This window comes from Denticeps clupeoides, chromosome 10 (genome assembly GCF_900700375.1).
Source record: "Denticeps clupeoides chromosome 10, fDenClu1.1, whole genome shotgun sequence".
NCBI lineage: Eukaryota > Metazoa > Chordata > Actinopteri > Clupeiformes > Denticipitidae > Denticeps > Denticeps clupeoides.
The window spans coordinates 2,739,358-2,761,344 of NC_041716.1; the positions used below are offsets into that span (position 1 = coordinate 2,739,358).

Genomic DNA, 21,987 nt, shown 5'->3' on the forward strand with positions numbered 1-21,987 from the left:
TTTAGTACAGTTTGTATTGACTCTGATGCTCTTCTGTCCCTTGCCCAAGGCTTATTATTGTCCATCGCATAAGATGCATTCAGCGATTAAAACCGAAGCGCCGTCGGCGCGCCTCGGCGGCCGTCGGCTCGGCTCGGCCGGCCGGTCACGTGCTCAGCGCCGGCCCCCTTTGTCGGCCGCGGCCCTCGTTAGCGCCATTTTGTCCGCACACTGTGGTGATTGGGTTTTGGAGAGCTGCACTGGAACCAATCAGAGGGGAACCGGACAGCGGAGGAACGGTAAAAGGGTGCGCGGCTCGGGAGGGGATGGCGGGCTGACAGCGCGGATTGGTTTGTCGCTGGCCAACCAAATGAGTAATTCGGATAAATGCAGGAATCGGAGCGACAACGCGCCGTTTACGAGCGGCTGGTTTAGGGAAACTGCAACAGAAGACGCGGCGCGTTCAGCTATTGTTTGGGTGGCGACGACGGTTCGCTGTTTAAAAAAAAAATCCCCAAACAAAACGTATATAGTCGCGCATTTTTACCCCCGAGCTCGCCAACCAGCTATGGCGACGTAACAATCTATGTGGTCGGGATTCCAGCAGTTAAATAAACCAGCACAGTAAATAAACTAGCAGTAAAACTGGAAATGGCTGTTTGTTACGTCTGGCTCGTTGGCTGAACACTGAGCTCCAATTTCAAAGCGCCGAAAGCAAACCAGGTCGTCATTCGCGTTGGATCGCCGCAATTCTCATAGAACGCCGATTGCAGAACCGTTTTATCGACATTTTATTCATGCGCACGTCCGACTCTTTTCAATAAAAGCAAATAATTGCACATTGACCCGAATTATTCTGTGTTGCCAGATTGGGTAGTTTTGAATTAAAAAGAATTCTGGCATTTTCTTCAGAATGGGTTTAAAAGCAACAACCTTCTTATTTAATTGTGCTGCAATAAATGGTAGGGGCAGTTGAAAACATATTTGATTACTTCGGCCTGGCTATGTGTGTGTGTTTTTTTTTTTTTTGGTTTGCTTAAACAATCATGCACCTGGCAACCTCGGACATGCGCTAGCATTAGCCTTTCAACCGAGCCAAGTGTTCATTGTTCAAAATTCTGGTTACTTAACTTTAATACGTGTCCCTGTCTTTAGCTTTTTTTAATGCTAAATTTTCAAGGCAAACCAAACCCACTGCGAGTGGATGAGGTAGCCGTGATAACACTCAGCTAGTTGCCTGCACTGTTTCATTTCTCGTGTCTTGGTGATGTTTAACACCCGCCTTGTTCACCCTCCAACCACAGGTAAGGGAGGCCTTTTGTTGTGACTGGAAGGAAGGGGCATCATGGAGCAGTTCGCCGCCACCAGCAGCGGGGAGCAGATCGTGGTCCAGACGGCCAATGGGCAGATCCAGCAGCAGGTGGGAGGGCGGGACTTCCGGCTCACCTTTGTTTACGTAGCGACATTCGAACAGAACCAGAGAGGGTTTTAGCGTAAAAGTGTTTTTTTTTTTTTTTTTTTTTTCTTCAAAGCCAAGAGGAATTTGTACCAAAAATCTTGCCATTGTCACTATCATAATATTAATTAACATTTTTGTGTCATTTAATGCTGCTTTTGCAGTATTCTAGGTTGGTTTTATGATCCGTAGCCTAGGCAGTCCAGTGCAGTAGTCTTTTATCGTACACGTGTGTTTTGTTCTGGTGCTTTCTTCAGCGTACACGCTGCAGATGGCACCATGTTGAAACATAAAGGGGGTGAGAAAAAAATCTGTGCAAAGTGTGGGCCTTCTGGTTCTTGAACTGCTGCTGTGAACTGGAAGTGAATGGCCCCGCAAGTGGGCGCCAACCTGGTAACGTGCCGTTGTCTTCAGGCGCAGGGCACAGTGACCACTGTGCAGCTGCAGACTGAGACGCCTGTCGCCACGGCGGCAGGCCAGCAAGTGCAAACCCTCCAGGTAGTTGTGTGCAATCTGTCCTGCATGCATGCCATTGTTGCCCAGCATGCTTCAGACGTCTTGTCACCGTGCTGCATGTCTACAGCGACGGACCAAGCCCTTCGCTTTAGGCACGACTGTTGCTGGATCCGCGGCTCTTTGCTCTCCTTGTGGTGGACCTTAAATATTGAGAGCTATTAGGAATACGCTGTTTGTGCAGCTATATGGCGTTTGGTTGGCTGCTGTGTGTGCTGTCTGTTGGCTATGCTGAACATGGTCGAGCAGCAGGCTGTGTTTTTTTTTTTTTCTTCTTCTGTTATATCATCCCATTTCCCATCGCTGCTGAATGTAGTCGTCTTTTTTTTTTTTTTTGCATTTAACATAACGTCTTAAATATTCAACCAGGCTAATGGCTTCTGTCTGTTTTCCTGCCAGGTCCAAGGGCAACCTCTGATGGTGCAGGTGAGCGGAGGACAGCTCATCACATCCTCGGGGCAACCCATCATGGTGCAGGCCATGTCCGGGGGCCAGGGCCAGACCATCATGCAGGTCCCGGTGTCTGGGGCCCAGGGCCTGCAGCAGGTGAGGTGCATCTCCCAAGCAGCAGTATTACTGTAGCTCAGGCTGGCCAGACCAAATCTAAGAAGGGTTTTCTTATGTAACGTATCCTCCCACAAAAGCTGCCTTTGTCATATTAAGAGGCCATCTCACAGCCTAAGAGTGACATTTACAGGGTACCTACAGAAAGGTTCCTAGAAAAGTCATGGAATTTGAAAAGAGAATTTTCCAGGCCGTGAAAAGTTGTAGAATACGAAATACACATATAAAGTTCTGGAAAAGCAAGTGAAATCTGATTGATACAGGAATGCATAACATAAAGCATATAGTTCCTGTAGCAAAGTTACTTTTCTATGTATAAAACTAGCACAGGTCTGTATTATCTTTGCTGCCTTTACGTAGTGAACCACGTCACGTTGTGCTGCGTGTGTCGCTTCCATGTGTCTCCTTTTAAAACCATGTACATTACTGCTGATTATCTATGCCCGAACTTGATGCGTGTCCATTTCACTCAGGCTGCGCGAACGTAGAGGAAGGAACACTGTCGTTTATGTTGTCCTAAGTTTAGCTTTGCAATTTGCTGGAAATTTGACTCCTGTAATTTTTTTTCTTTTCTTTTCATGTATTTACATATTTAGTCATTGAAAAGTCATGGAAATTCTTTTGTAGAAATATGAAATAAGCCTGCATTTAGTTGATGTGGCAGGTTAATAGTAACATTGCTTGAAATGTTTGAAGGCCACGCCTGTGTTTTTACTCCTCGATGTTGCACCGTGGTTGCTTTCTGTCTCTTGTGTCAAGTCTCGTTCCCTTCTGCGTAGATCCAGCTGGTGCAGCCTGGGCAGATTCAGCTGCAGGGTGGTCAGACCCTTCAGCTGCAGGGTCAGCAGGGCCAGGCTCAGCAGATCATCATCCAGCAGCCCCAGACGGCCATCACCGCCGGGCAGAACCAGGTCGGGCTCTTCTAACAGCCTCGGTACCTCGGTGTGATGCTCATTATTTCACTCTCATCACTAATGTAAAAAACTTCTGTAGGGACAGCAGATCACCGTGCAGGGACAACAAGTAGCTCAGACGGCGGAAGGCCAGACCATCGTTTACCAGCCGGTTAATGCAGATGGTACAGTGCTGCAACAAGGTATGTATCATTTTTTGCTTTTATATCGGTCTTGGTGCAGAATTACAGCCACTTTGATCCAGTCCCACAATGAGGATTTCCCAGGGCGCGCCTTTTCGGGTGTCTGTAGCTTAAATGGTAATGAGATGGAGAGCAGCCTACAGAACTTGAGGGATGTTGGGCCAGACAGGAAGTAGTGTCTGCTTTTTTCAAGAAAAATCTAATTAACCCACGTAAACTTTTGAAGCCATGACGGTCAATGGAGAATGTTTTAGGTAGGAAATTCTCTGGGTGGAAAAGGATGAGAAACGGGAGGTAACCTTTCCCCCTTATGACATCATAAGGGACAAATTCCAGATCCGACCGTCTGAGTTGCCGCTCTCTGAAAGGTGAAGCAGAATGACCAAAGCACTCTTTACACCTGTCGCCATTTCTAGCCACTGCAGGACCCTAGCAGACTAGGGGAACTCGTATTAATGTTAAATAATCTCACAAAGTCACATTTTCATGATCGGGGACCTTTTAATGAAAAGTATTATGGATAAATTAGGAATTATAAAGAAATTAAAATAATTGTGTTTTTTTTTTTGAACACAGGGATGATCACTATCCCAGCTGGAACCTTGGCTGGCACTCAGATTGTGCAGGCAGGGGGCGCCAGCACCTCTACCACCAATAGCCAGGGCACGGTGACAGTCACTCTGCCTGTCTCAGGCAACATGGTCAGTCCTGGTGGAATGGTCATGGTAAGACCCCCGAGCGAGGTATCTTGAGCATCTTTTTATCTCTCCTTTCAAACTCACCAGAGGTGGGGCTGGCATGGACGTTTATACACACTAAACATCATTTTGCTAGTTTAGAAGTGGTACCGACTGCGATTCACCTTCTTGCACAGAGGCTTTTTTGGGGTTGTAGGGTGTTCGATTAATAAATAAAAATAAAAAAAATTAATCCAGAATTTTTTTTTTTTTTTAATGTGACATTGCTTGAATGCTTGAGTCCTAATGAAATCCACTCTTCCTTGTTGTGCTCAGATGGTACCTGGGCGGTGGGACCTGTACCCACCATCCAGAGAATCCCCTTGCCAGGGGCCGAGATGCTAGAAGAGGAGCCTCTGTACGTGAACGCCAAGCAGTACCACCGCATTCTCAAGAGGCGGCAGGCCCGCGCCAAGCTGGAAGCTGAGGGCAAGATTCCCAAAGAGCGCAAGGTGGGGGGTGGGAGGCCGACCAAAGCGTTGAACCTGAACTCCTCCGCGTATGACCGTTGGTGACTCGTTCTTTGCTTTTGGGCAGAAATACCTCCACGAGTCACGCCACCGGCACGCCATGCAGCGCAAGCGAGGGGACGGCGGCCGCTTCTTCTCACCCAAAGAGAAAGAGGAGATGGCTCTGGCGGCCATGCAGGTGAGAAACCAGCAGCAGCAGCAGCAGACTTGCATTGTGAAGAAGGAAGATTCCCACGTGGCCCTGGACCTCTGCTCCCAGTGGATACGTCAGGCCGGCCTATCGGTGGCTCCGCCTGCTCAGCAACGCTCCCTCTAACCAGGCCTTCTGGTGCTGCTGTGTGTCTTGTAAATGTTTCTGAAGGTCAGGAGGTGTCGGACGCCATCGTGCCACATCTTCTTTCGCTGCTATTGACCTAAACCAGGGTCCTGTTGTTATATAGTTTTAGCCATGAGCTGTGCGAGACTCCTGCCGGTTGTAAATGCTGAAAGAACACCCACCCCCCTTTTTCTTTCTTTTTGGTATCTTTTATGTAAATGAATTAAAATATTTGCATAATTTTCTATATAAACCCGTGTGTTTTTGTTCACGCCACTGTTCTCCGGCTTGCCTTGTTTTATGCTTTTTTTTATTATGAAGGCAGCCGTCATGCTGGGGTGGCTTGAATTCTTCTCAAAGGTCTTTACCGGGCAGCAACTCTTAGTCTTGATGTACTGCTGCTTTTGCCTCTTTCTTCTGCTTTTCTATTTATGGCGATGATGCTATTTATATTCACTATTTTGCAGGCCTGTAAAAATGAAACGTCCGCTTCATTTTCAAAACTAACACATGAAATAAATGGCTCAGCAGAGGCAACAACGTTTTGTAGGTTCTGGATTATTATTATTAGAACTTTTTGTGGGGGGTGCAAAAGAGCTGAGCCGCACAATTCACTTTTCATGCTCTCCTTGGAACTTTTGTTTCTTATATTTTCCCATCATGCACCTTGTTTGTAAAGATTGATTAAAATGTCTTGACATGGTGTAAAGGTTGCTCATGTAACATTCATATTTTGTACAAGAGGAAGTAAACGTTGAATGAAGATTCCATATCTGCATGTTAATGTGGGTGATCAGTGAAAGGGAACTTATGAAGAGATGATCTGAAACTGTTGTATTATTTGACTGTAGGAGCAGCAGGAACAGGCGCAGGCCGCAGACGAGACCGTGGCCCAGATGATCCGCGTTTCATAGCGGCGGCATCGTGTCACCACACCTGACCAAACCCCCCCCCCCGCCCAGACACCAGCACTGCCGTCCCCCTGGCCGCCCTGGTCCCTGTAGCCACTGTCCATATCCGACTATCCCCTCCCCCGACACACACATATCACCGTCTTCCAGATCTGGTGAAGCAGCGGGCTGAGCGTCTGTGCGTCTGATTGGTGGAGGGGGGCTGCTTCAACAAAGCAGACAAAGCTGGGACATCTGTCTGTTCTGTAGAGGAGGAAGACAGGATTGGAACAAGATGGGACTGTCGGGATTTTTAAAAGTTATTACCACGTGTACGTCTTGGTTTTATTTTCTTTGGACCCTTAGTTTTTATGATTTGTTAAATGTGACTTGTTCAAAGCTGCCCTCTCTGTAAATATGATATTTTCACTGATGTTGTTTGTGTGTGTGTGTGTGTGTGTGTGTGTGTGTGTGTGTTGTATTGTGCATTGTACTAATGAACTGGATATGAACCCTGGAAATAAGAGTCGATTCCCAAGGAACATTCTTGTTTTTCAAAATTCATCTCTGTAGATGTGAGGTAACCATCAGGTTCATGTGTATGTGTCTGCACATCACCGACTGCAACTGAACATGAGGGAAAACAACTGAGTAGATATTAGCAATATTATGTACACTTTAAAAGCTATTTTAATTCAAACTAGAGTTGGGGGAACATTTTTGTCCTTTGTACCATCGCTCTGCCAACTCGCCATGGTGCATCCTGGTTCCATGCACAGGACTTTATGGCAGGAGAAAGCAGTCAGAGATTGCATTTTATTCAAAGCTTTATTTTGCAAAGGAATGAGACAATCTTTTGCAGATTATATATAGTTGTATACTCTCCGTTTCAACTGAATTGTAGACATCTGTCTGCAAAGTGGTTTCTTTTCCTTAAAATGGCCACCTTGACCTCCTTATGCTGCGAGGCCGTAAAGCTGAGATACCTGCAGGTCACACTGAGCTGAATCCTGGGGTCACGGGGAACAAAATACTTCCTATGCCCCCCAGCCTGATGGCTCAGTAACATTTAATTCACCAGTAATATTCACCGGTCACTTGGTAAGAGTAAGCAAGTGGCTAAAGTCTCACACTGCCCCATATTATTATTATTTTTTAAAGAACCAAAGCAGACAGATAGAAGGTTAATAAGAAAGAAACAAGACACACATATACATACATACACATAGAGGTGAGTTCCCAGAGGTGTTTAGCACGAAACCATCTGGATTGGGTTCAGGTCCGGTGACTGGAGGCCAGGTCTCCACTTTTTGTTAAGTACATAACTCCACATGTGTTCATTCATGGTTTTGAGGCCTTCAGTGAGAATGTACTTATGTAAATATTAATGAAAATAAAGAAAACACGTTGAATGGGAAGGTGTGTCCAAACTTTTGGCCTGTACTGTGTGTGTGTGTGTGTGTGGTGTGTGTGTGTGTGTGTGTGTGTGTGTGTGTATATATATATATATATATATATATATATATAGTGTCTTATTTCATATATAAGAGTTTATATGTAGAATTTTAAATAAATGTAGCAATGTGTAATAGATATGCAGCGTGAGTAATAGTTGACTGTTGAAAAACAGCGATTGGCTCGTGTTCGCGTAGGCCCCGCCCACTCCCCGCCCACTTCCCGCCCACATGTCCAGGTAGCGCTGCCGCTGCTGGACGTTTCGTGCGCAGTGAGGACGACAGCTGAGCGCTCGGCTGTCCGCGGACGTCACATCCACACAAACACCGTCCGACCTGATCTTTTTTCTTTTTTTTTTTTACACATTATCCACGTATTCCTCAGCGGCCGTTCGCATGTCCCTGCTGCGGGCTTGAAGGACGGAGCTCTCAGGTCGTCGGACGCCCGCGATCCCGCCGCGACCCAGTCGCGATGTCCGAGCCGATCGGGGACGGGAAGTTGGAGATGAAGCAGGCCACCAAAGAGGTGAAGGAGAGCGAGAACGTGGCGGAGAAATACTCGGCGATGAGCGTGGAGATGAGCGTGGGAGACCCGCCCGCCGCCTTCACTGCGGTCCCCACGCACAAATCTGTCAAGAAGGTAGGACTGTCGCCGACTAATAAAACAAAGTTCGTCTTTATGGTTTAATTCTCAACACTATTTCCTCGCTGATTCATCATTTATGTCTGCATGTGGCTGCCTTTTCAAATATGTGAAGGAGGTCGAAAGAAATATATTTTTGTATCCCTCAGGTGATCAGGACTTTATTCTGTATGAGAAAAAGGCACAAAAAGAACACATTACCATATATAGTATATTATACTATACCCCAATTTACTACACTGTACTGTACAATGTACTGTGCAACTACTATACTATAATACACTGTACTGTACTATACTGTGGTTACATAGTAAACATAGCAGTGAACGTTTTACCATACCATATAGTATACTATACTATACTATACTATACTATACTATACATTTGCTATGAAGACAGTATTCACACTCTTGGCTGCCATACCATGCCATACCATACACTATACTATACTATACAATACTATATGTTTGCATGCCATGGTTATGTTGCAAACATAGCAGTGAACTTTTGACACTCTTTGGCTTCTCTCAGCCATGTTTCTATTAACGAGGATCTCAGTATCTTGTAAATGTCTCCTGAACGTAGGCATGTCTAGAGGTTTGGGTTCCTATTTTATGCATTTCTGAATTCTAAATATATTCAGTTGTCTTTTTCAGTAATTTCAGATAAACTGGGATTTGGCCATAAGCATCTATAAGATTTGAGCATTCATGGCGGATTAAATTCTGAGTGTGATTTCATTAACTTCTTCCCAGATGACATTTTCGCCCGCAGATTATCTCAGAACATTCTGGGTCGTGCACTTTCTCCCCAGGGGGAATGAAGCTTGCGCCATTTTAGACTTGAAACTGAATTAGCAGCTTGTTCAGGACTTACATTTACATTTACAGCATTTACCAGACGCCCTTATCCAGAGCGACTTACAGCGAGTTACAGGGACAGTCCCCCCCTGGAGACACTCAGGGTTAAGTGTCCTGCTCAGGGACACAATGGTAGTAAGTGGGGTTTGAACCTGGGACTTCTGGTTCATAGGCGAGTGTGTTACACACTAGGCTACTACCTAGTTGTAGCTACTTCTTACCTAGTTCACTGCTATGTTTACACACAGGACTTCACAGGTTAATGGAAGCACAAACCTCCCCCGTCCCGTTCCCACACACACCGTTCCCGCCTTCAATAAGTCCAGGTTACACAATTCACCATGGGAGGCGTAACCGTAAATTGTTCTTCAAGCTCATTTCTCTCTACGAACTGCAGACAAATGAGAAGCGACTCTTTTCTCTTTTGAACATGGGCTGCATAGTTTATATATGATAAAAATTTTCATGACCCTGGTCATGATTTGAGGATCCTTATGATGAAAACGGTGCATGACCTTTGCAGCCACTTTAGAAGGGGCAGCGGTGCACCTGTCATGGCCGCCCACTGCTCACCAAGGGTGATGGTTTAAATGCAGAGGACACATTTCACTTTGTCACGGTGTGCTGTGCTGCAGTGTTTCACAATGACAATCACTGCACTTTCACTTAGTAGGTGTAAAGGTGAGTGGTTACGGGTTTATGAGCCACATGAGGTCATCATGCATCAGTGGTCAGTGTCGGACCCCCACTGACCAGAGGCGAGTGAGTTATTGATTCCCAAGGGTGCCAGTCCTCCCATAAATTCTCTCTCATTTGTTCTTAAATTTTCATGACATCACTTGCGTCATCTCATATGTGGTTATTCCAATCGAGGGGGAAAAAAATCCGAGCGGCCTCTGCAAGCTCGCGTAGATTTATATGTCTGGGTGGAGTTTCCATGTTCTCTTAGTGCCGGGAGTCCCCCTGGGAACGTCGGTTTCCTTCCATAGTTCGATGACGTGTGTGTGTGTGTGTGCATTTGCATCTTTTAAGTGGCCCCATGTGATTGTGTTCCTCTCTGATTCGAGGCTTGTTACGATTCCCATGACCCCAGTGAGCCGAAGGTGGCAACACGTGTTCCGCCTTCAGAATTCTGCGCAGCCTGCATCATTCGTTGCGCGTGGGCGGCCGTTAGGGTTTGCGCCGTATGCTTGCCGCGGTGCCAGATTGTGCATTTCTCAGCCCAGTGGGCTTTGGTGTGAGATCAGCCCTGTGTGACCCACGGTCAAAGTCATTTCGGTAACACGGCAGTAGCAACAAACCGAGAAGTGTGGCACTTCCTTGACTTTTCAGGATTAGTCATGACGCGCGGCTTTGGCTGCGCCGTCCCCGCTCCGGGCCAGAGCGCAGCGGAGGTTTCCACTTTGACCTTTTATCCCATCAGTCATCTACCTGTTACTCGTACTCTTGCATATACATTGGAATGAATATATATATATATACCGTTATTGTATAAACTATATATATACCATATATTGTGTGTGTGATTGTATAGATAATATATATATATTTTTTAAAAATGCAAATCCCTGCCTCATTCCTTGAGGGTTTTCTTAGGTCTGTTCTAATCCTGAGGCCGGTGGGCTTCCCGTAAGGAACAGAGTCAAGGCCTAAGACCTTCTTATGAGTGGGGATTTTTCGCGGGGGATTTCTGGGACCATTTTGATCAAATGGAATGTAGAAGGTTTTTTAGTAAAACACCCTTTGCAGCAATTCGGCTCTCTGTCTGGGAATATTTACATATTTTCACCTGGTCTGCTGTTTTTTCCAGGCCTGGCATCACAGGTAGTCGCTCCGTGTCTGCCACCAGTGGGAGAATAAGTGGTTTAGTGGCTGAAGGTTTCTCCCTCTCTTATCCAATGAGGCAGGAACACCCATGGCTCAGGCCTGGCCGGCTCTCGGAGGTGCTGTGTGGAGACCGGGGTGGGGGCAGGGAGGGAATATTTTTAGCCGGGACTCAGGACGGAGCTGCGCTGGATGCTGTGGGTTTCTCTCGGTTCATGGAAACAGGCTTAAGGCCGCTCTGATTCCTTTTTTATTAGTGAAACGAGCCAAGCTCAGCGGGTCCTGGTTAACTAGGGGTCAGAGGGCACGGACGCGGCTGCTTATTCGTGCAGAAAAACGAAAGAGAAATGCATTCTCCGGTCCCCTCATGAACCAGTAACCAGGCATGGCGCCATGAAGCGGCGAGGCTTTAGGGTTAATTAGGGAACAGGTCGGTGTCATCACTGGCGTATGCGGATATGAAAATTCCCACTTCTACCTGTGGCAGAGATTAATTTTATTTTTAAATTAATGACAAAATAGTCGTAATAATAATTCATAAACATTTTATAGTGCAATATGTATTTTTTTATGTCTAAAATGCAATGTATGTAACATTACTATTATTATTAAACATATATTTAAAATCATATTTAAAATATTTTAGAATTTCAATGTTCTCAATCCCATTTCAATAGCCCTGAATACCTCAGTATTTCTGTTGTTATCTCGATATATGTTTGATAAAAATGATAGTAAGAATATTTGTATCTAATGAATCTAAACAGTATATGATTGTCTTTTAATATTTTTTTTTATTGGCATGGTCTTAGACCAAAAGACAGAGATATAAAAAACTACCTTTTGGTAGTGTGATGGTTAAAAAGTGAAAGTATGAATAATGCACCATGCGGGGATATTTAACCTCCTGACCTTCGAGTAGTGAACCATCTCATCAGCGGAGCATCTTGTTGTGTTGAGAGGAGACATAAAACCAGACCACGACGGAACATCCCTTAATGATCCATGAACAGCATTGTTTCTGACTAATGCAAAACGAATAAACTCAATCAGCATTTGGATATAACAAGAAAATGAGCGTTTAGTATGTATGACAGTAAACACAATATTTAAACTGCTGAAACGTGTCTTTCCAACATGAATGGGGCTCCAGATGAGAGGCAGGAAAAGTTCTGCTGTGCTCTGATGAAAATGGGAGGATGCTCTGCATGCTCCGTTTACACACTTTGCTTCTGATATGGAGCATCGTAACCTCCATTCTGGGCTGAAATCAGGAGATTTTATTGTTCTGAATGGTGCCGCAGTGGAGTATAGTAAGCTGGAAATCAGTAGAATATACACTACCACAGTGGTGGAGAGTAACGAAGTAAATGTAATTTACTTGTATTTACACTTTTTACTTTTACTCCAGTACATTTCAATGTCAAAAATCACTACTTTTTCAAAATGCAGTCGTTCCATTTTTACTAAGATGCGGAGTGATGCACCGCATTCCGCATCTCCCGCGATCAAAGGACACGACCAGTGTTGCCAGAAATGATGACGTATCGTACCAGCATTTTAAAATGATCGTATTTTCAGAAAGATTATCGTACGCCCACAATTTCCATTCTGACGTTGCTCAGAAAATCTACTTCAATAACACATCATAGTCTTATTATTTTTCACGTGTTTTGTTCTATAATGTAAAAAAATGTGTTTATGTTAGAATTAAAAAAATGCAACTGATATAACGTATGGGTTAGGATAAGTAAATACTCGATACAAAAAAAATATATTGTTCATATAGGTACATTGCAGGAAGGTTTTGTATGATGTGATATGATGTGTGTAACTGTAAGTACTGTTTCAAGCTATATTTTAAATGTCATGTCTGACTATTGGAGTCTGGAATCTAAATTTGATTGTCCAAAATTCTGAGTTGTAAGACACCATGTTATTCGATAACGGTGATGTAAGTAATACAACGTGACCACGTTCCATTCCTCTGGCAGATCCAATTTGCCAAGCCAGAGGAGAAGCAGGAGTTCAGCCGGTTCCCCACGAAAACCGGACGCCGCTCTCTGTCCCGGTCCATTTCCCAGTCCTCCACTGACAGCTACAGCTCAGGTGAGACGGAGTCGTCCGTCAATCATCCGATGGCTGAGACGCCAGTCTCACAGTCTCTGTGCTGAATCCACAGCGGCCTCATACACGGACAGCTCTGACGACGAGACGTCTCCGCGGGAGAAGGGCCAGGTCAACTCCAAGGGCAACAGCGACTTCTGCGTGAAGAACATCAAGCAGGCTGAGTTTGGCCGCCGTGAGATTGACATTGCCGAACAAGGTGCATTGCAGCCCCTTACCCACCTTAAAGGGACAGTCTGGTGAAATCCGAGGTTTTTATTGGCTAATCACATTTTATTTTTCTGCTCACTGGCCCTACAAGAAACGGCTCCATCAAACACCAGATGTGGTTTTAGATTCTTTCCGTCACTTAATGCTTCCCTTGAGTCAAAGAGACACAACAAGAACAAAAGCAGCAGGTATCCTGAAGAAGAGTTTAAAATCTGTCAAGACAGACATCAGTGGGGCAGTGGTGGCCTAGCGGTTAAGGAAGTGGTCCCGTAATCAGAAGGTTGCAGGTTCAAATCCCGATCCGCCAAGGTGCCACTGAGCAAAGCACCGTCCCCACACACTGCTCCCCGGGCGCCTGTCATGGCTGCCCACCGCTCACTCAGGGTGATGGGTTAAATGCAGAGGACAAATTTCACTGTGTGCACTGTGTGCTGTGCTGCTGTGTATCACATGTGACAATCACTACACTTTTACTTTTTATCATTAAATATCATGTTTCCTTCTTGTTTTATGTAAATCCTGAGAACGCCTTAACCCCACAATACAGGCCTGGACCCCACGCATGGCGCTAAGTAGAATTGTTCAGCTTAGATGCATTGTCGGGGGCGTTCAGGCTGCGAGGGATCCATCAGGCTGGTAAGGTGCAGGCTCGTCCCTCTTCTCGGCCCCCTCCACGCTGCGCTGCCTGCTGCCAGTTCCACTCACAGATAAACCCAGACAAACTCTCCATCCAGAGAGCCGTGGTTTATTCTTAGAACCGCAAGATTCTGCCGGATCTTGCCGGCCGAAGCGTCTGTTAAACGGAGACACCTTTATTAGATGGGTGATAAATGTCCCAGGTTTTTTTTTTTTGTGTGTTCGTCTTGTGGAAAGATGGATGCTGCACTTATAAAAGATCTTTTGTTCCTTTGGTGTTGAGATGATGATGATGATGATGATGTTGGAGTCGCTCCAGTATCTTAGATGTGTGTTCCGTTGGATTGATACGTGATGACTGAATTTTGTGTTCCCGCCATCAGACATGTCAGCGCTGATGTCCCTGAGGAAGAGGGCGCAGAGCGAGAAGCCCCTCGCAGGGGCCAAGGTGGTGGGCTGCACCCACATCACTGCTCAGACTGCCGTAAGGTTTCACTGCTTTTCCGTAGTAGACACGCCCAGTCTGAGACGAAATTTCCTGCCGCTAAATGAGACGTAGAGAGAAGGGGAGGCTCAAACCCCACTTACTACCATTGTGTCCCTGAGCAAGACACTTAACCCTGAATGTCACCAGGGAGGCACTGTCCCTGTCACTACTGATTGCAAGTCGCTCTGGATAAGGGCGTCTGGTAAATAGGAAGTAGGATGTGTGAGAGCTGTCAATCAAGCTCCTCCCATTTTAAAAATAGTTTAAAAAAAATCTTCTTGCTGTCAGAAATAATTACACACCAACAAGTAGAAGGCAATAATTTCTTATGCTACGTCTTGTAATACTGCCATGAAAGTAATTCCCTAAAACATTTACATTTAGAGTATATATCAGACGCCCTTATCCAGAGCGACTTACAATTAGTATTTACAGAGTTACAGGCACAGTCCCCCCCTGGAGCAATTTAGGGTTAAGTGTCTTGCTCAGGGACACAGTCATAGTAAGTGGGATTTGAACCCGGGTCTTCTGGTTCATAGGCGAGTGTGTTACCCACTAGGCTACTACCAACCAGTAGTAGCAGCCTACCACCAGTAGCCCCACTACCACCTAAAACTGACACAGGACCGTGTGGACACTAGTGGAGCGCTGTCTTCACTAGTTTAGCGAGGTCTGTATCATTGTTGTCTACATGTTTTAGTTAAATTTTATTCTTGCTCTGCCTGTGTCGCTTGTAGCCCAGTTTGTCATTGTTGCACGCGTGCACATACATGTCACTATGCAAAGTTGTTTAATTGTCACATGTAGCACCAGGTTCCGGAGAAACATCATTTTGTTTCACTATGTACCGCCTAACATGTATGTAGCGGAAATGACAATAAAAATCAACTTCAACTTCGGTGTAAATAAAACACCGCAGCTGCCATGAGAATAGGCCCCGCCTATTTCAGAGGTGGTTGGCAGTGGTCCTTTGGTCATAAACCTTCTGTTGATGAACGTGCACCCTCATAGCGTTTGTCTATTTTGATTATTTTGTCTCAGGTCCTAGTTGAGACGCTGGTGGCCTTGGGCGCTCAGTGTCGCTGGACTGCGTGCAACATCTACTCCACTCAGAACGAGGTGGCGGCTGCGCTGGCGGAGCTGGGTAGGAAGCCCCTGCACAGGCTGGAATGAACAGACGTCCGTCTGCTTAGTCCTTCGTGTTGCAACCTCTTCTAAGTGTCTGCATCACCGTCAGGAAGCTTGTTCTATGTTTGTAGAGTACAGTCCCTGGTGTAACCACGCCTTCTTACAATATTGTAAACTATCTTTTTCATTTCTTGGGTGTAGGTAAGAGAGTGAGTGTTCATTGTTAATGAAACACATGGGAATGGGCGGGGCTAAAAAGTACATTTAATTTTAATTAAATTTAAATATTTTCATGGCTAATGGTTTAAGTGACTGTGTTTTTTTTTTCATTGGTTTTGTTCTAGGTGTGGCGGTTTTTGCATGGAAGGGGGAATCCGAGGATGACTTCTGGTGGTGCATCGACCGCTGTGTCAACATGGAGGGCTGGCAGCCCAACATGGTTCTGCTTTCGCTTTAACCTTACAAACATCACATACGCAACTGAGGTCTCTTCGTTCTTGCATTCATAATTTTTTCTGTCTGACCCCGCGCCCTAGATTTTGGATGATGGTGGTGACCTCACCCACTGGATCTATAAGAAGTATCCCAGCGTGTTTAAGAAGGCCCGGGGCATCGTAGAAGAGAGCGTCACTGGAGTCCACAGGTAATCTGAGTTTAGTGTGTTTTTATAAAGCGGTAGGGCTTTCTGGAACCAGCAAATTGTTTTAGACAGATAGATGCCTATAGATGCCTGTACAAGTACAGCGAGTTCACATTCAGGGCAAACAAGCAGATGCACAATTCAACAAAGATAAGTGGAATATAACGTAAAATGATGATTGAGCAAAAAAAGTAAAGAGGTGTCATATTGCACAACAGTTATTGCATATGCGTCCAAAGACACATGGAATGAGGTTGTTTTATATACCATTTTCATTTCACTAATATGATCAGGTCCACAAATTATGTAAATTCAAGCACTCTGTGGCAAAAAAACGTGTAAGGAAACTATCAAATGAAAATGGGTCAAAAGGATTAAATCCCTTTTGGGAGTATTATACACAGTATAAAATATGCCATCAAAATTTTGATGCGACCTTGTTACTACTTCCAGTGCCGACCGGCCCATTCCGGAACGATGCCTTTTACCAAAGCTGTAGTGTGTCAGGCACTCCCTAATGCAGAATTTGTTTTCTAGGCTGTACCAGTTGTCCAAGGCTGGGAAGCTGTGTGTCCCAGCAATGAATGTCAATGACTCGGTCACCAAGCAGAAGTTCGACAACCTCTACTGCTGCCGAGAGTCCATCTTGGACGGGTAAGGAGCGTCTGTATATATATCCATGTGCGGTGTGCCACAGGAATGATGGAACGTCAATTTATTACAACTCCGCAGTCTGAAGAGGACCACCGACATCATGTTCGGTGGGAAGCAAGTTGTGGTCTGTGGTTACGGTGAGGTGTGTAAAGGATTATTTTGTTGAAAATAATTGCACTGCATAAGGTATCTTGTTATATTAATTCTCCTGGGAGGCTTTTAATCTGAAGGACACTGTGACCCCTGTTGCCATGGCAGCCGTGGTGAGAGTGTGTCATTTGTCCTGCAGGTGGGGAAGGGCTGCTGCACGGCTCTGAAAGCCCTCGGAGCCGTAGTGTACGTCACCGAGATCGATCCGATCTGCGCTCTGCAGGCATGGTGAGATACTCGTCCCCCGTCCCCGAGTCATCGCTCGTCCCCCGCGCCAGCACAACACACTCATGCCTCAGGTTTTTTTTTTAATAACAGCATGGATGGATTCCGGGTGATGAAGCTGAATGAGGTCATACGGCAAGTTGACATGGTCATAACCTGCACAGGTAGCGCTGCGCACCCCGAAGGACTCGATGACACCCCAGTCTCTGTGTACAGACCCACATTTGGGGGGCTGGGCATTTGATGTTATTACAGTATTAAAAAGAAATTAATTTAAAAACATGAAGTATCACTCTAATATTCTGTTCTGTAGATATTCTCGAAATGAAAACACACATTTTTGATCATGTTAAATTGTAACAGCTATTAAACTAAACTGTTTAGCATTATTTTACATTATTTTTTCATATACGTGGAATGTATATATTATACGTAATATAACGTCCACGCAATATTTAATGGTGTGGACGTTCCTTTTGGTTGCTGGATCTCCCGTGTTGTTTTAAGGCACGACGAGGCGCTTTCTGAATTTAAATGCGACTCCATTGTTATTCCGTGCACAGGCAATAAAAACGTGGTTACCAGAGAGCAGCTGGACAACATGAAGAATGGCTGCATTGTCTGCAACATGGGCCACTCCAACACCGAGATTGATGTGGTGAGCGTGTATTTGTGCCGTCCTGACGGAGGGGGTGTGATGTGAGTTAAGCGTAAGAGCTGGAAGCGGCTGTTCAGGATTATTGCACTCCAGTGTTATTTCTGGCCCGGTAGCTCATTTGCATATGTGGGCAGTGGCTATAAATAGAATTCCAGTTCTATGTAGAATTGTCATGTTCTTGTTTTAGCACAATAATGTAAATACATCCCAAAATTACATGTCCTGTTATGTTCAAAATATGGTTTGATCAACTAATGAACTGAATGGAGAATTGCTTGTAACACAAAAGCACATTTTAAGTGCCAAATATTCAAATGAGTGTTCACCATCATTTACCCAAAGCTAATTGTTGTTTGTCATTAAAGGTCAGCTCATTTAAAGCACTTCAGCAACCCAGTCGATCGCAAACAGTTCATTTGGAACAGTCCAGTATCCAGTGGGATACAGGGTGACTGTATTAGCAGAGAAACACAGCATTTACACAGCATTTACCAGACGCCCTTATCCAGAGCGACTTACAATCAGTAGTGACAGGAACAGTCCCCCCCCTGGAGACACTCAGGGTTAAGTGTCCTGCTCAGGGACATGATGGTAGTCATGATGGTAGTAAGTGGGGTTTGAACCTGGGTCTTCTGGTTATAGGCGAGTGTGTTACCCACTAGTCTACCACCACCCTGCAGAAACAGTCTTGTCACACTCATTACAGTCACATGTCACATGACAAAAGATCATTAAAAGAAAGCTGCACATTGCGTTCTTAAATACAAATGAAATGTAAAAAAAAGGAAAGTCCAGTTATATTCCATAAGTGTCAAAGTTATATACATATATAGAGACGAGATTGCAAAAAAGACAAAGTGCTAATGGACATTGTGCACCGACCCATAATACAAACCAGACGCAGCAAATATGATAATATATCAGTGTACGAGTATATTTAGGATATACAGTATATACAGTTTATAAAATGATATGATACTAATAATATTAATAGTAATAATATGATAGTATGATCATGATAATAATAATGAAACAGCAGCACAGTGTGAGTGCAGTTCCAAGGTGCAGTGTACAGTACAATACTCGGCGTGTGTGTTCCTCGTCCCCAGGCCAGCTTGCGCACCCCTGAGCTCACATGGGAGAGAGTCCGCTCTCAGGTGGACCACATCATCTGGCCTGACGGCAAGAGGATAGTCCTGCTTGCTGAAGTACGTCGAAGTACCTCAGTCGCCCACACTTCTCAATTTCTTCTCAAAGCAAGTCTTTATACAAAAATTTGACGTTTTTATTATTTATATTGATTTTTCCTTTTTGTCAGGGTCGGCTATTGAACCTCAGTTGTTCTACAGTGCCTTCATTTGTGTTGTCCATCACAGCAACGACGCAGGTAGCGTCATTCTTACACTACATAAATGTTTTGTTGAGACGCATAAATATGTTTACCGATGTAAAAAGTACTATTTTGCATGCATTGACCATATTTGCTGTACCTTCTTAAGGCGCTGGCCTTGATAGAACTGTACAACGCTCCCGAGGGACGATATAAGCAAGATGTCTACCTGCTGCCCAAAAAGATGGGTAAGAATTTCTGCCGCATTTGTTTCTTTCCTGCAGCAGTGAGACAAAGCCCCTTGTTCCCCACAGATGAGTATGTGGCCAGCTTGCATCTGCTTAACTTCGATGCCCACTTGACGGAGCTGACAGACGAACAGGCCAAGTACATGGGGCTGAATAAGAATGGCCCATTCAAGCCTAATTATTACAGGTACTAATGGGTACTAATGCTCTGCATCAGCCTAGAAAGAGATACAGGTGTATCTTACTATTTCTTTTTATACACCACAGATATTAATGTGCATGGAAGACAGCCGACTTCATCAGAAAATATATATTCTTGGAGTAATTATTATGATTTTTGCATTTGAGGCATGTAATTTTTAGAAAATTGACTAACTGAAAGTCCACACTGTACTGACCATTCGTAGCTGCTAGATGCTTTTATTATGTGCTTGGAAACACATTTGAAATGTTTTTTTTTACTTATTATTATTAGAACTGTTTTTATCATCATTGAATGTAGTCTGTCTGTTGATTATTTAATATGGTGCCAAATGCTGGCTACACGACTGGAGGGGAATGTACAGTGCGACTGGTTTGATGTCTGATCCCGAATTCAAAGTAACAAATGTGGAACAAATGGGAATGGCGCATGCAAGTTCCTTTATTTAACGGCTAAAAAGAGTACAACTGGCATGTACTCTACTCTACTCTAGTACTCTGTATTAAATTGCCCTCATTTCTTAAGCGTACTACGTCTCGACTAGTAGGCGGACATAACTTTATTAGTTCCAGTTCTGGAATTCCCTTCTCATTGGACCTGGGAACAAACGAGTGATAGATGGAGATAGATCACATCACAATATATACCTGCGTTGTTTCCCCCAGTATCGCTTACTCAAACTACAGTAATATTGATTTTAATATCACTGTAAGTCATGCCTTATGGGTATCCTGTAAAAGGTCATTTATTAAATAGAATCAATAATTTCTGTAAATGCTGTTAGTAAATCTACTATAATTAATCTGTGACTGTCTGTACTGTTTTATATGTCCTATAATTGTGTTGTTCTCTGTAGTTCGCTTTATCTTTACTGTAAAATATAACTAAAAATAAAATAAAAAAATTATGTTCTCTCTGGACAATTCTTTCCCATTTTCATATTCTACTGTGTCTTTTCCTTCGTTTTCATGTGTTACTATGCTGTTTAACGTGAACAGCGCTGCCGTCGGCTTCTATAACTGTCGGCCTCCAGAAAGTTCACATTCGCTTCAGCAGCTTCTGAACGCTGATGTCACGGCAACGAGAGTTCGAGACGTTCTGGAAACATCTCAGACACTATGAGGAGCTGAACATTCGAGCCTTGTGAGACACCAAAATGCACAAGTCCAAATCCACGACGTTGTGCTTGTCGGTTGCTCCAGAAGAATCCACAGGAGTCAGAACTTCTCCTTTAGCAGAGATCTGATTAAGTGCAACAGTTCAAATGTTATCTTACTGTACATGTACAATGACAATAAAGGTTATTGTCTTATGTAACTGTGCAAGCTGCCACTTTGGTGGGAGAAACATCTGACAATGTGCATGGATGTGGCTCCACTTTCTCTGGGCGTCGAGACCGCAGGAGGGGTCGTGACACCACTGAAAATCTGTAATCCTGTCATCTCATTTACATTTACGGCATTTATCAGACGCCCTTATCCAGAGCGACTTACAATGAATAGTTACAGGGGACAGTCCCCCCTGGAGCAATTTAGGGATAAGTGTCTTGCTCAGGGACACAATGGTAGTAAGCGGGATTTGAACCTGGGCCTTCTGGTTCATAGGCGAGTGTGTTACCCACTAGGCTACTACCACCTCCAAACCGTCCCGGGGAGGAATGCCTTCAGGAAGCTTTGGAGCCCGGGCATTGTCTGAATCTCAAGGGCCAACCATTGAACAGGTGTTTTCAAGACAAAAAAAATGTAAATAGTCACTAGACTCATAAATGGATATGCAAATGAATGAATCGCAATATTTCATTTTTCAGTATCACATTAAAAATGAAAAACACATACCAAACAAACAAACCTCATCCAAGATGTTGCATAATGCATAATATAATAAAAAAAAGCTAATAATACCTCTGACTTTTTATGACCGTATCCTGGAGAAAATAAAAAAAGATAAAAAAAAAAAAAACATACTAAAATAAAATAAAAGCTAATAATACCTCCAAGTATTTATGACCATATCCTGGATAAATTGTCTGACCACCTTCTCCAGTGGCAGAACGACACATAATTGAAGCAACCTCATGTACTTGGCACATCACACCACATGGAGACCATGGAAACTCTACACCATATTCTGGTATAATTTTAACGCAGGTCCACATTGCATGAAGAAATGTACCTTACACTTGCAATAAGGTTAGAAGCATTTTCTGCTAAGAACAGGAGTAAGACATCCAGGAATCCCACAATGTCAGTTCCACGTTTGCAGTAGAGGGCATGTACCTCCTTCATGTTCTACTCTGGAGGTGTTTCAGAAATGTTGAGATTGTAGAATAAAAAGATGATTCAATATTTCTTTAATGATTGCTATTTCTCGATGGCTCTAGTGGGATATGAATGCATAATTCTTAGTCATTTCATCCTCGTAATATACTCTGTAACCTCAGGACTGGGTGGAGTTGACCTTGGGAAGAAGGGAGTGACCAGCATCCTTTCC

The 21,987-nt window shown here is 44.3% G+C and overlaps 2 protein-coding genes across 3 annotated transcripts; both read left to right on the plus strand.

Moving 5' to 3' along the window:
* Window positions 1-175: 175 nt before the first annotated feature.
* LOC114798188 (nuclear transcription factor Y subunit alpha) lies at window positions 176-7,327 on the plus strand. The gene is given in 11 exon segments (XM_074933648.1): window positions 176-278; window positions 1,284-1,399; window positions 1,850-1,936; window positions 2,348-2,494; window positions 3,292-3,423; window positions 3,506-3,608; window positions 4,185-4,351; window positions 4,622-4,636; window positions 4,639-4,797; window positions 4,883-4,993; window positions 5,983-7,327. Coding segments are annotated over 10 exon segments (1,059 nt in total). The 5' UTR covers window positions 176-278; window positions 1,284-1,324; the 3' UTR covers window positions 6,046-7,327.
* A 481-nt stretch (window positions 7,328-7,808) lies between these two features.
* On the plus strand, window positions 7,809-20,417 carry LOC114798031 (adenosylhomocysteinase-like 1). 2 transcript variants are annotated; one of them, XM_028993392.1, is made up of 17 exons: window positions 7,809-8,115; window positions 12,797-12,911; window positions 12,985-13,128; window positions 14,159-14,259; window positions 15,304-15,406; window positions 15,735-15,829; window positions 15,927-16,033; window positions 16,568-16,684; window positions 16,763-16,826; window positions 16,974-17,062; window positions 17,153-17,223; window positions 17,623-17,717; window positions 18,827-18,925; window positions 19,036-19,104; window positions 19,217-19,295; window positions 19,362-19,482; window positions 19,563-20,417. In XM_028993392.1, exons 1-17 carry the CDS (start codon window positions 7,948-7,950, stop codon window positions 19,567-19,569), a joined length of 1,644 nt encoding a protein of 547 aa, XP_028849225.1. In that variant the 5' UTR covers window positions 7,809-7,947; the 3' UTR covers window positions 19,570-20,417. The 2 variants fall into 2 exon arrangements, with proteins under 2 accessions (XP_028849225.1, XP_028849224.1); XM_028993391.1 differs by having other exon boundaries at window positions 19,362-20,417.
* Window positions 20,418-21,987: the final 1,570 nt, after the last annotated feature.